The following is a 14,330-nucleotide window of genomic DNA, read 5'->3' on the forward strand; positions in this document are numbered from 1 at the left end:
TTCATCACCTTCCAAGACAATGAGTTTCTTAAGTAGTTTTAATGAAAGGCTGGACCATCTTGACATCAAAAGGTCTTGGTATTCTGTTTTTTATGTATGTATGTACCGGTGTGTATGTATGTATGTATGTGTGTGTGTGTGTGTATGTATGTATTAGGTAACCACTTTCAACATTCCCCCGCCAACCCCTCCATTTCTACCTACATTCTCCTCATTTTCCCCACCTTGGAAAATCCACTTTTTTATCCACTCCCCCCCTCACCTACTCCACAATATATTTCCCCCCTTCCTCCCTCCCCCCTCCGAACCCCCCCCACTTCTCTCCCCCCTCCTACCTCCCCACTGAGACTCAAAATAAAAGAGGAGGGGGTGGAGAGCCTGGCTGCTACTCTGGCATTCTCTGTGACCTGATAATTCCCTCCTCCACTCCTCCTCCAGCTGGACTTAATCTTCTCCACCACTCCTCCTCCACTACGGCTCCACTTCTCCTCCCCTCCGCCCCCACCTGAACTGATTCTCTCCTCCACTTCGCCCCCACCGTCATCTATATTTCTCCTTCATCTCACTTCTCCATCAATCCACCCCATCTCCTCCCGTCTCCACCTCTCCTCCGCTCCGCCCCCACATCAGATTCATCTCTCCACCACTCCTCTTCACTACATCTCTACCTTTCCACTCCACTCTCACCTCAGCTTCACCACTCGTTCCCCCTCCCACCACCTCTCCACCTCATCTTATATCGTCTGCAGCCTACTCCACCTTCCCTCCACTCCTCCATCCTTCCTCCTCATCTCTATCCTTCCTCCACACCTCCTCAATTGTTCCTTCTCCATCTTCACTTCACCTCCCTCCTTCATCTCTCTTCCATCCTTTATCTTTTCCTTTTCCATCCTCAACCCCATCTCCACCCAACCTCTACTCCCAGGCCTCTCTCTCACTCCCTCTGAAGCACTGTGATGTGATAAAAAAAATAAATAAAAATAAATAACGAGGGAAAAAAGGAAAATAAAAAATAAGTGCAGGAAAGGGTAAAGCTAAAGAGCAGATGTGAAGCTTATAAAAAAAAGAGAGAGAAAAAAAAATAAGAGTACACGAGTAAAAAAAAAATGAAAAAAGAAAAAGGATAAAATAATGATAATAATACTAAAGAAATAACAAAAATACAATAAGAGTAGACGAGTAATAAAAAACTGAAAAACAAAAAGGAGAATGTAATGATAAAAAACAATGATAGAGATATGAAAAAGCTAAATAAAGGAGAGTACAAAAGGTATATTGAAATGTCGCAGCCAACGTGGATGAACTCTGACATTAGGGGTGAATTTCTTAAGACATACAATGGGCTTTTCTTGATATCTGAGACGCTGTGTGTGTGTGTGTGTGTGTGTGTGTGTGTGTGTGTGTGTGTGTGTGTGTGTGTGTGTGTGTGTGTGTGTGTGTGTGTGTGTGTTTAAGAAGTGAGGGACGAGAATGAGGTGTTAAGAACCGAAGTACTGAAGATACTGAAAACTCTGCTGGTGTGTGTGTGTGTGTGTGTGTGTGTGTGTGTGTGTGTGTGTGTGTGTGTGTGTGTGTGTGTGTGTGTGTGTGTGTGTGTGTGTGTGTGTGTGTGTGTGTGTGTGTGTGTGCAGGACGATCCATCTATCCTCTTCTCTCCCCCACCAAACACCTCTATCCACCCAAACCCCTCATAGCAAAGGGGTAACCAAACCAGCTCCATCAGGCCTAAGTCACCCCTTCCAAAAGGTCAGACAAGTACAGGATCTTCAATACCCCCATTCATATCCTCCCCAAAATAAACTCCCCAGCCTCATCATCTCCCCATTCACAGAGCATCCCATTTTCTTTACCAACACACCATCATCACCCCTTACAGCAACTCTTCCATTTTTTTTAAGCCCTTTACAACATTCTTTTTTTTTTATGTCTTTCAGATTACTGTAGACACGCTTCTGTTTTCTTCCTCATGTTCCTCTCCTCCCTCTGTTTCCTTCCAGTCTATTAATCCTCTATGTACTTTCATTATTTTCCTCTCTCTAATTCATGATTCATTTTGCCTATCATCACCATCCTCCTCTCCATCTCTCTCTCATCCTTGCAACCCCAATTCTCACACCCTCCCCCCAAAAATCATCTCCTCATCCTCCCCATCATCATCTCCATCCATGCACGTCCCCATTACCTATCCTCCCTTCATCGCCAACCCATTCATACGCTCCCCAATTCCCATTTTCTTTTCATTTTCCTCCAGTCACCCCATTCACATACTTCTCAGTTTCTCTCCATCCCCTCCCCATTTCCCTCCACCTTCTCCCTATTTTCTCTCCACTCTCCCAATTTTTCCCTCCGCCTTCTCCCTATTTTCTCTCCACTCTCCCAATTTTTCCCTACGTCTTCTCCCTATTTTCTCTCCACTCTCCCAATTTTTCCCTCCGCCTTCTCCCTATTTTCTCCCTCATCCTTACCCCATTATCTTACTTCCCATTTTCTGTCATCCTGGCCACAAATACGTCACTTAAGGATCATTAACCTATTCCCATTAACCACCCATTAGACCTTATTAACCCACACGTCAACAATTTGGGAGAGAGAGAGAGAGAGAGAGAGAGACTATGGTGGTTCGAATACAATAACCCACACCCACACCCACACACACACACACACACGTAAGCAAATACAAACACAGGATTACACACAATCAAGCAAGCTCAATCTCTCTCTCTCTCTCTCTCTCTCTCTCTCTCTAAGCCTTTCATACCCATATCTTTACCCACACCCACATTTCACAGCTCTCTCTCTCTCTCTCTCTCTCTCTCTCTCTCTCTCTCTCGAATATTCATGGGCACAATTTAGAACAAACCGACTTAGTAACTTAAAGAGGTTTCGTTGCCATTTCCCTTCCAAACCCAATTCTCTCTCTCTCTCTCTCTCTCTCTCTCTCTCTCTCTCTCTCTCTCTCTCTCTCGTTGTGTGTGTGTGTGTGTGTGTGTGTGTGTGTGCGCGAGATCCCAGTTTTTCTCAATCTTTTTTTTTATTCTGTCCCACCAAGAATCATACTGTGAGAGAGAAAGAAAGAGAGAGAGAGAGAGAGAGAGAGAGAGAGAGAGAGAGAGAGAGAGAGAATATCTGTATCTTCTTCACGGATATTTGTCACCTGATCCTTTCTTCTCAATTTTCTGATCGTTTTTTATTCTTGTCTGTCCCACCCCGGATTACAGAGAGAAAAAATGAAAGAAAAAAAGGGTGAACTCCGGGATTAGGTGTCTGGCAATCACTGAAGTTATGAGTTTTTTCCCCTCCCTTTTTTTTTTTGTCACCTAATCCTTTCTCAATTCTGTCCCACCATGGATTTAAAAAAAAAATAAAAAAGGAGAAAAGGGGAAAAAAAAGATGAAACTTGGGATTGGGTGTCTGGCAATCACCGAAGGGGAATGATAGAGTCCGCGTTTTTTTCATACATTTTCCATCTGGTTCATTCCGCATTTTTTTTTTTTTTTTTCATATATTTTTTCCCATCTGGTCCATTCCGCATTTTTTTTTTTTCATATATTTTTTCCCATCTGGTCCATTCCGCATTTTTTTTTCATATATTTTTTCCCATCTGGTCCATTCCGCATTTTTTTTCATACATTTTTTCCATATGGTTCATTCCTCATCTTCTTTCGCATTTTTTTTCCCCACCACATCTATTTCTCAGTGTTGTACTTTCGCGGATAAACTCTGGGATTAGAAGTCTGGCCATAATTAAAAAGCCTGGAGATATTCTGCATCCTTAACACACACTACCTGTACTGAAAGGTGCGTGAGAGTGGCAGGTGTTTATTACCGATGCTCTTGTGAGATGCTTTGACTTAAACATATATCAGGTTTGTACTGACCAAGACACAAAGTTCATTATTACAAGTTAAAGTCAATTTGCTCTTCCCCAACAACTACTCCTGTCCCAAGCCTATGCCCATGGAAGAGATGCAGCGTCGTAGGGGGGTATATGGGTAAAGTAGATACACCACACTTGATACCACATTCGGAATATCACACCAACATCACATTTTCACCACAACCACACCACGCTTCAGATCACGACACCACCGCACAGTACACCAAGCCACATTGGACCCCCACTTCCATCCCACGTCACTATAATACCACTCCACTCCACAGAAGGTGAAATAAGGCACAGAGGGTAAAATAAAGGAGTTAACAGTCAGGGGTATGGTGTGGTAATGGAGTATGTGATTATGTGGATGTTGCACACTATTCCTCTCCACCTACTCTGACCTTCTGCTACCCCTCCCTACCCATCAAATTTCCTCAGAGAACTGTGTGACCTAGACCTCTCCATCGACAACATCACCCCACACACAATATCCTTCTCTACATGGTGTGCTGCTTCCATCATATATCACTATCCATTACCATTCCAGCCCATCCTGTTCACTCCTCTCCACCCACCACAACACGCACTTTGTGTTCGCCCACTGAATTTCGAGTAGCAAAAAAAAAAAAAAAAAAAAAAAAAAAAAAAAAAATCCTGCTGCTACAGCCAAATATACTGCACCTAGGAAGTCAAACTTTATCACGTATTTAAGGATTAGTGTACATTACCATTTAATATCATGATCGTTATTGTAGAGATTTTTTTCTTCTTCAAAAAATCCAATCTCAGTCATATAACGAAAACAAGAGTACTGATATGTATTTTTTTTTTTTTACAGAGTTTCATGAATGACCTGATTCGACCCACAGCAGTCTACTGACCTGTGTGGACCTGATCAATCCAGATGTGTGACCCGAAAGGACATAGGATGACCTAAATTAACAGTAAAGGGTCTCCACTGCTCTGCCTATGTGTGCAAGGACTAGATGTTGTTTGAATTAATACATCTCTCCCAAATTTACACCAACTTCCAACAACCTCCTACAGCCCCCCCTCCTCTCTCTCTCTCTCTCTCTCTCTCTCTCTCTCTCTCTCTCTCTCTCTCTCTCTCTCGATCATTCCCTCCCCTACACCCATCTTTAACCATTCTTCTCCCCACCAACTTCCCCTCCACCCCTACCCTCGACTCTTCCTCCCTGTATTACATCCCCTCCCCTTACTTTTCACCCCTCCTCCCACTTAAGTCTCATCTTCTTCTCCCTCCATCCCTCACTCCCTCCCCTCTCTCGGTATCCCACCTACCCTTCTCCCCCCCCCTTCACCCACCACTCTCCCCTCTCTCTTCCTTTCTTCCCTCTTCCTCCCCTATTCTCCCCAAATAACTCTCTCCTCCCCTTTTTCTCTCCCCAACCTTCCTCTTCCCCTTCCCCTCCCATTTCCTCCTCCTAAGTCACTCTCTTATCCCCCTCTCCCAATCCTCTGTCTGTCTGTCTGTCTGTCTGTCTCTCTCTCTCTCTCTCTCTCTCTCTCTCTCTCTCTCCCCCCCATTTTGTGGCAGTGATAGTAATGGCGGCTGTTACTAGGTTGCCTTTGCTCTCTCTCTCTCTCTCTCTCTCTCTCTCTCTCTCTCTCTCTCTCTCTCTCTCTCTCACAGCTGGACATTATCTTTCCATTTCAGCTCATTTTCTCTATCAGCCTAATCGTTATCTCACATTAGAGTTTTCTTTCTTTCAAACAGTCACTTAATATTTTTCACTCAATATCTTACTTTTCTCGCTCTAATTCGCTCGCTCACAATATAACTCAATTTTACCTCCTCGTCCTAATTAGTCCATCTCTAGCGACCCCTTCCCCCCCCCTCTCTCTCTCTCTCTCTCTCTCTCTCTCTCTCTCTCTCCCTCTCAATCTACTTAAGACTGACACACGCACATACACGCTATTTAAGTATCCATTTACACACACACACACACACACACACACACACACACACACACTTTACACATTTCAGTTTCACTATTCACATATTTTCTCTAGTCTCTCTCTCTCTCTCTCTCTCTCTCTCTCTCTCTCTCTCTCTCTCCAGACTCGATTAAGCTAACTCAGTCTGGCTCACTCAGTTATCTTTCTAGTTTCCTCACTCACACAAAGGGGAAAGAGAAAGATGGAGAGAGAGAGAGAGAGAGAGAGAGAGTTAATTACACCAACTGCTCTTTAATACATAGAAAATACTCGCAGCTACTTAACAACCATCTTTCAAAATTTCACCCTCTCTCTCTCTCTCTCTCTCTCTCTCTCGTCTATCGGTCTGGGCAGATCAATGAAGGAAAGTGAAGGCCAAATCTTAAGAGGAGGAGGAGGAGGAGGAGGAGGAGGAGGAGGAGGCAAAGAAGACAAGACTAAAAGGACAAGGACCAAATGATGATGATGATGAGGATGTTGATGATGATGATGATGATGATGAGGAGGAGGAGGAGAAGGAGGAGAAAGAAGAGGAAAGGAAGAAAGAAGAAGAGAGAAGACTAATAATTAAAAAAAAAAGAATGAGACGTATGAAGAGAAGTGACAAGATAATGAAGAAGAGAAAAAGAGAAGAGAGTATACAGTGAAGAAAGAAGAGAAAAAGAGAAGAGAGACAAAGTGGAGAAAAAGAGAGGAGAGAGAAAAAGAAGAATGCGGAGAAAAAGAGAGGAGAGAGATAATGTGTAGAAAAAGAGAGGAGAGAGACAAAGTTGAGAAAAAGAGAGGAGAGAGACAAAGTTGAGAAAAAGAGAGGAGAGATACAAAGTGGAGAAAAAGAGAGGCGAGAGATAATGTGCAGAAAAAGAGAGGAAAGAGATAATGTGTAGAAAAAGAGAGGAAAGAGATAATGTGTAGAAAAAGAGAGGAAAGAGATAATGTGTAGAAAAAGAGAGGAGAGAGATAATGTGGAGAAAAAGAGAGGAAAGAGATAATGTGTAGAAAAAGAGAGGAAAGAGATAATGTGTAGAAAAAGAGAGGAAAGAGACAAAGTGGAGAAAAAGAGAGGAGAGAGACAAAGTGGAGTAAAAGAGAGGAGACAAAGTGGAGAAAAAGAGAGGAAAGAGACAAAGTGGAGAAAAAGAGAGGAGAGAGACAAAGTGGAGAAAAAGAGAGGAGAGAGAAAGAGAATGCGGAGAAAAAGAGAGGAGAGAGAAAGAGAATGCGGAGAAAAAGAGAGGAGAGAGAGAGAGAAAGGAGGGAAACAATGTGGAGAAAAAGAGAGGAGAGAGAATGGAGAAAAAGAGGAGAAAAAGCGAAATGAGAGTTATAATGTCGAGAAAAAGGGGAGAGAATGAGATGAGAAAAGGATAAAAGAGAAGAGAGTAAAAATGTGGAGAAAAAGAGGAGAAAGAATGAGATGAAAATAAAAGAAGAAGAGAAAAGAGAGAGAAGAGAATAACAATGTGGAGAGAAAGAGAGGAAAGAAAATGAGATACAAAGGAGAGAAAAATGAAAGGAGAGAAAGAATGTCGAAAAAGGAGGAGAGAGAATGGACTGAAAAGGAGAGAAAAATGAAGAGAGAAAGAATGTCGAAAAAAGAGGAGAGAGAATAGGCTGAAGAATGAAAAAAAAGAGAGATGGGAGGAACAATATGGAGAGAAAAAGAGAGAACTGAGAAAAAGAAGAAAAAGAGAAGAGAAAACTAATGTGGAGAAAAAGAGAGTGATGTGAAAAGAGAGAGAAGAAAATGAGGTAGAGAAAATGGGAAGAAGAGAAAAAAAGAGTAAAAATAAAGAAATAATGGGGTGAAAGATAAGGATATATAGAAAGAGAGGGAAAGAGAGGAGAAAGAGTGAGTCGTGACCAGGAGAAAAGAAAGAGAGGAGGAAAGAGAGAGTGGAAGTGAGAAAGAGAGGAGAGAGAACTAGTTGAAAAAAGTGAGTAGAGAAAATCAGGTGAAAAAAAGATAGTAGCTATAAAAATGATAGAGAGAGAGAGAGAGAGAGAGAGAGAGAGAGAGAGAGAGAGAGAGGTCATGGTAGGAGGAAGGTATACACAATGATGAGGTGGAGGGAGAGAGGAGAAAATGAGAGAGGGAGAGAATGACGAAAACAGGGAGGGAGCGAGGGAGAGAACGATGAAGGGAGGGAGGAACGAAGGAAGGGGAGAAGGGAAAGACTGATGAAGGAAGGAAAAGGAGGGGAAGAATAATGGAGGGAGGGAGGGAATGATGAAAAAATGAGGGAAGGGAGACAATGATGAAAGGAGGGACGGAGAAAGGGAGAAAGAATGCTGGAGGGAGGAGGAAGGGAGTGAGAGGAAAGAATGATGAAGGGAAGGAGGGAGGGAGGAAATGGTGAAGGGTGGGAAGGATGAAGCGAAGGGGAGAAAGATCAATTGTGACGGAGAGAAAGAGAGAGAGAGGTAAAAAGTATGGGTGTGTAAAGGCAATCAAAGGCCCGTGAAGAGAAGAGAGGAGGATGAAAGGGAGGGAAAGAGGAAGGGAACGAAGGAAGGGAGGAAAGGGAAGAGGGGAGAGAATGAGAAGGGGGAAATGAAAGGAAACGGATGGGGAAGCGTGGGGATGGGAAGGGGAAAGGGAACGAGAGAAGGAAAGGGAAAAGGAAGGGAAAGATAGGAAATGTAAGGAGTGGGAAGGGAAGGGAAGGGAAGGGAAGGGAAAGGCAGGAAATGGAAGGGAAAGGAAGGGAAAGGAAAGGAAGGGAAGGGAAGGGAAGGGAAGGGAAGGGAAGGGAGGGGAGGGGAGGGGAGGGGAGGGGAGGGGAAGAGGAGGTAGAAGAAGGGAAAGGAAGAGAAAAGAAAGAAAAACGAAATGATGAAAGGGAAGACAGAAGGAGAAAGGAAGGGAGGAGGAAGGAGTGTAAGGAAGGAGAAGAGGAGAAAACCGATAATCTGGAAAGACAGAGTAAGTGAATAAGGGAGAAGGGAGGGAAGGAGGTTAGAGGTAAGGAGGTGGAGGAGAGGGGGCGATAGGGAGAGGAGAGAAAAGTAACATAACAAAAGATGAAGAACTGGAGAGAACATCGTGGACTTAAGACACTGTGAAGAAGACAGAAAGAAGAAAAAAAAAGAGAAGAGAATAAGAGAAATGTGAAGGAGAAACAACGAAGAAAATGAGACGACACGAAAAAATGGGGACAGAAAACAAGAGGAAAAATAGCGAGGGGAAATGAGAGGAAAAAGAGTAATGGGAGACGACACGATAAAGAAGAGAGAGAGAAAAAGAGAAAAAAGGGAGTAAGTAAGAGGAAAGAGAGCGAGGAGTTAAATGGAGTAGAAATGCGAGGAGGAGGATGAAAGGGTCAACACACACACACACACACACACACACACACACACACACACACACACACACACACACACACACATTCTCTCACCAATATAATAAAAAATGACTAACCCTCAATTCACTAAAGAAAAGAAAAAGAAAAAAAAAAAGAAAAAAAAAAACTGGGCCACACTTCCACTGGGTCATAAAAAAGTGGAGCCAAAACTTTATTCCATATTAAAAAAAACGCCACACTGCCACTGATTTATGAGAGAGAGAGAGAGAGAGAGAGAGAGAGAGAGAGAGAGAGAAATAAAGCGAAATCCATAAAAGTTTGAGCTTTGGACTGAACGATAAGAAGAATAAACAGATATCGAGAGAAGAAAAGAAAAACAACAATAATACATATAATAAAATAATAATAATAATAATAATAATAATAATAAAAATGATAACTATAGGGACACTCGGAGAGCGCATACCACCATCAATGCAGGATCCGGATCCGGATCAGCTCCAAAATTCAATCAATTCTTTCTTGGACCATGGCCACCCTCCCATAAAATTTCACTAAAATTCATTGAGATCTTTTAGAGATACTATTCAGTGGGATCTGGATCCTGATCCAACCCAAAATTTAAAGAATTCTTTCTTGGCCCATGGCCCACCCTTCCACAAAATTTCATTGAAATTCATTGAGGACTTTTGGAGATATTGTGTGAACATCAAACAAATATATTCCGGATCACAACCATAATTAAACCGATTATTAATTGGGTCATACCCTATTCCCCTTAAAAATTTCATGAAAATCTGTACGTAGCTTTTTGAGTAATCCTGCTAACAGACAGACAGAGAGACATACAGGCAGACAGAAAGACAAACAAACAAACAAACAAACGCGGAGTAAAACATATACCTCCTGGCGTAAGTAAATAAAACCAACACCACCAAGAACGACAAGAACAATAAAAATAATGATAATAAATAATAATGCCATTAGTAATAATAATAATCCTTCACTCACCATAAAGTTTGATCTTCTTATCCTTGGTCTCGACGAGGATGATGACGTAACCTCCAAGGTCCACCATGATTGTCCTTCCTCCTCCACCCCCTCCCTCCTTCCCCTCCTCCTCCTCTCCCCCTCCTAGTTACCTCCCCCCTCCTGGGCCCCCCTCGATGCTGCGGGCCCCTGCTTCCCTCCCTTCCCTCATACTGGGAATAACAGAGCTCCTTCAGGCACTCCTTCTGGCTCCCTTATAATTTTCTTAGGCTGTCTTGAGATTTTCTCCTCTTTCTTGACTGTCTTCTTCACTGATTTCTTTACCGTTCTTTCCTCTCCCGATAAGCTATGTGTGTGTGTGTGTGTGTGTTTTTTTTTTTTTAATCTATTTACTGGTTTCCCACTACTATATTTCTTAACACTTTCTTTTTTGCGATTGTTTATTTTTTTCTTCTGGGGAGGTGTCTTGTTATTCTCATATTTTCTTGTTACTTTATTTATTTTCTCTTACTTTCTTATTTACCTTCTTTGTATTTCCTTAGTCATCCTTAGTTTCTTCTTCCGTGAGTGTTAAATTATTCCGACTTCATTCACTTTTATTCTATCTTTATCTTTCTCACTTTCTTACTCTCCTTTTGTGATTCTTGCTTTCTTCTCTAATTGATCAGAAATTTTCTACTGGGGAGGCACTGATTTCTTTTTTCTGCGTTCTCTTGGCCTTGCTTTCCAGGGAGGATCGTTTACCGTATCACATAATCAAAGGACGAGGCTGCTGGTTCATTTAATATCACTTCATTTCGTTTTATATCACCAAAATGAACAATAACTTTCTCTTTTTCTCCAACGTTTTTCCTCTAAATCGACTTTATTCCATTTTAATTCGCTGTTGGTATTATTATTTTTTTTTCTTCCTCAGTCACTGTTCATCGTGGGTAGATGTGTGTGGTGTGTGGTATTGTGGTGTGGTGGTGGTGTCATGGCGTGGTGTGGTGTGGTGGTGATGTGAGGTGGGGTGGGATCTAATTGGAGTGGTATGCTGTGCTGGTGGTGTGATGATTTGAAGTGTGGTGTGGTTGTGGCGAAGTGGTGTTGGTGCGATACCGTTTCGAATGTGGTATTAAATGTGGTGTATCTACTTTCGAATGTGGTATATCCAGCGTCAAACTGGATCCACCTCCCACTTTAAATGGTATGAAAACTGGTGTAAATGGTATGGAATGTGGCGTAGCAAGTATTAAAAGTGGTATGGAATGAGGTGGTTTATCTATACCCGGTGTGAAGTGGGGTAGGCTATCAGTTACCTGGTGTGATGTCTCTGGTATGAAAGTTAGTATATCCGGTATGAATCTTGTATCCGGTATAAAATTTCGGTATATCCGGCATAAAATTTCAGTATATCCGGTATGAATCTTGGGTATGAAATTTGGTATATCTGGTATGAATCTGGTATATCTGGTGTCACTGGAAGACCCCAAAACAGCACTTCAGCACTCACAATCTCGGCCCCATTTTTCACATCTTTAATATTCGCGTTTGTCTCCCGAATTCGCTAATATTTACACCTGAAATTGGTAACAGATTAATATTTATGTTTTTCTTTATTTTTGACCTATAAGTTTTTGATCAGAATAAAAAAAAATATATATCGAGTTTCCGTATTTTCGTTTTTAATTTTTATAGAGATTTTTAAGGTAGAGTCAGTTTTTTTTCTTTCTTTCTTTTGGCGTCGTATTTTGTCTCGGGTAATCTCTCTCTCTCTCTCTCTCTCTCTACATATTTTTCTCTCCCTGCCTCCCCGCCCTTCCTCTTTCGTAATCTCCTTCCTCCTCCCCTTCCTCCTCCTCCTCCTCCCTCCAGTCTTTCCTCACTTCCCCCTCTACCCAATCCCTGTCCAACTCTCTCTCTCTCTCTCTCTCTCAATAGGAAGGAAGGGAGGGGGATGGACAATACAAGGGAAGAGCGAATGAAAAGGGATGAAAGGACGACAAGAAAGATGGAAATAGCAGAGGATAAAGGAAGGATGTAAAGAATGAATGAATGAATGAATGAATGACGGTGGGCAGGCAGGCAGGCAGGCAGGAAGGTAGGTAGGTAGGTAGGTAGGTAGGTAGGTAGGCAGGCAGGCAGGCAGGCAGGCAGGCAGGCAGGTAGGTAGGTAGGTAGGTAGGTAGGTAGGTAGGTAGGTAGGCAGGCAGGCAGGCAGGCAGGCAGGCAGGCAGGTAGGTAGGTAGGTAGGTAGGTAGGTAGGTAGGTAGGTAGGTAGGAATAAGGAAGTAAATAATGAAAGGAAAGAGAGACGATGGGAAGAAAAGTGGGGGGAAAAAACTGAGAAGAAAAAGGCAAAGGAGAAATAAGAAAAAAAAAAAAGCAGAAATGGGAGAAGGAAAAGAAGGAAGATGGAAAAGAAGTAAGGACAGAAGGAAAGAACGGAAGGTAAAAATAAGGGAAGACAGGAAATAGGAAAGGAAAGAGATAATGACTGCAATGGAGACAGAGAGAGAGAGAGAAAGTGTGTGTGTGTGTGTGTGTGTGTGTGTGTGTGTGTGTGTGTGTGTGTGTGTGTGTGAGAGAGAGAGAGAGAGAGAGAGAGAGAGAGAGATTCACAACTAATACAGTATATATATCCCACAGCTGAAGAAAACCGTCTGAAAACCGTCTGCCGTCAACCTGAATAAAAACACGGAACTCTGGCCTCAGGAGCGGAAGGGTTGATCTCCCACTTAACCCTCTGAACGTCACAGGTATTTCCTTCAACTGTACTAAATCGTCTGGTCAAAATCCTTATAAATATCTATGAGTGGCCGTAGGGGTGAGAGGCTTGGGTTAACTGTCATGAATTTCGTCCTTCTGAGATACCTGTTTCATTGTCTTGCCGTCCATCATCATCATCATCATCATAGTCATCATCATCACCATCAACAACAACAACACTATCGTCACCGCTGTCATCATCATCATCATCATCATCATCAATAACAACGACACAATCATCACCGTTGTCATCATCATCATCAATAACATTCTGATCATCACCGTCATTCTCATCCACATCATCACAACAAATATCACTTCCATTACAGATCATCACAACGTCCTTAAAAATTATCACGGACACAACAACGAAAGCATTAACGAAAGGCAATTATCATCATCATCATCATCATCATTATCCTTACATCACAACACACATCACTACCATTACAGAGCATCACCATCATTATCATCAACACATCATTACATCATAGCAAACATTATCACTGACACTGAAATCCATCATCATCATCATCATTATCATCATCACCATCATTATCATCACCATTTTCATCATTACCTCATTCTGTACAACCCTGTTTACATCACTGCCACTAATCACTATCATCACTATCATCATCACCACTCCATCGCAAGAAACGCATCACTACCACATTCACATCAGCCACCTCATCACTTCACCACAGCCATCGACGACTTCACCACACTCCACCAACCACGACCACATTCCAACGACCGTACCCATCCCAGCACGACCACACAGCTACGACCCAGCCCCCAGCACCACGCCCCACGACTGACGTAGTGTAGTGAGGCTGGGTATGGTTCGGGTGGGGTGGGGTGGGGTGGGGTGGGGAGAGAGAGAGAGGTGGTGGGCATGCAGGTGAGGCCCTCTGGCGGGGTACAGTGTGGGAACTAACACCTGGGGGAAGGGGAAATAGGGAGGGGGACAGAGAAGGGGGTGGGGGAAGGAGGGAGTAGAGGGGGAGAAAGGAGAAAGGGAACAAGGGAAAAGAAGGGGGTCAGGGAAAAGCAGCAGAGGGGGAGGAGGGGGGGGATTGGACAGTAGATGGGGTGAGGGAAAGAAAAGTAATAGGAGAGAAGAGAAGAGGAGAAAAGGGGTGATGCAAAGACAGGGAGAAAAGGAGGAAACAGAAGAATATATAAAGAAAGAATAAACTAAATATCTGGTATAAGGTTGGCTATGAAAATTGAGGATCAGTCTACGCGGCAAAGACGTGAAGTGCAAATCAAGACTTTATTTTTCACTACCGAATCGTCTGCGAGGAAGGAAAAGATATGGTGAGATATGTTTACTGATAAGGGAGGAAGGGGGAAAGGAAAGGCAGAGGCAAGGGAAAGAATGGAAGGATAGGAGAGGATAGTTTGCTTGAAAAAGAGAACATAATGGCTTATGTTCTAGTGAA

The 14,330-nt window shown here is 42.8% G+C and overlaps 1 protein-coding gene across 2 annotated transcripts in view; it reads right to left on the minus strand.

Annotated features, from left to right (window-relative positions):
• LOC145417734 (protein PALS1-like) overlaps positions 1-10,240 on the minus strand; it is a 318,104-nt gene extending 307,864 nt beyond the window's left edge. For both annotated transcript variants that reach the window (XM_080286334.1, XM_080286333.1), the window contains exon 1: positions 10,153-10,240. In XM_080286334.1, the coding sequence (XP_080142460.1) occupies positions 10,153-10,219 (67 nt within the window). In that variant the 5' untranslated portion in view covers positions 10,220-10,240. The remainder of the gene's footprint in view (positions 1-10,152) is intronic.
• Between the last annotated feature and the right edge of the window lie 4,090 nt (positions 10,241-14,330).

This window comes from Coenobita brevimanus, chromosome 111, assembly GCF_032717465.1.
Source record: "Coenobita brevimanus isolate Jiangsu-jjx chromosome 111, ASM3271746v2, whole genome shotgun sequence".
In the NCBI taxonomy this organism is placed as follows: Eukaryota; Metazoa; Arthropoda; class Malacostraca; order Decapoda; family Coenobitidae; genus Coenobita; species Coenobita brevimanus.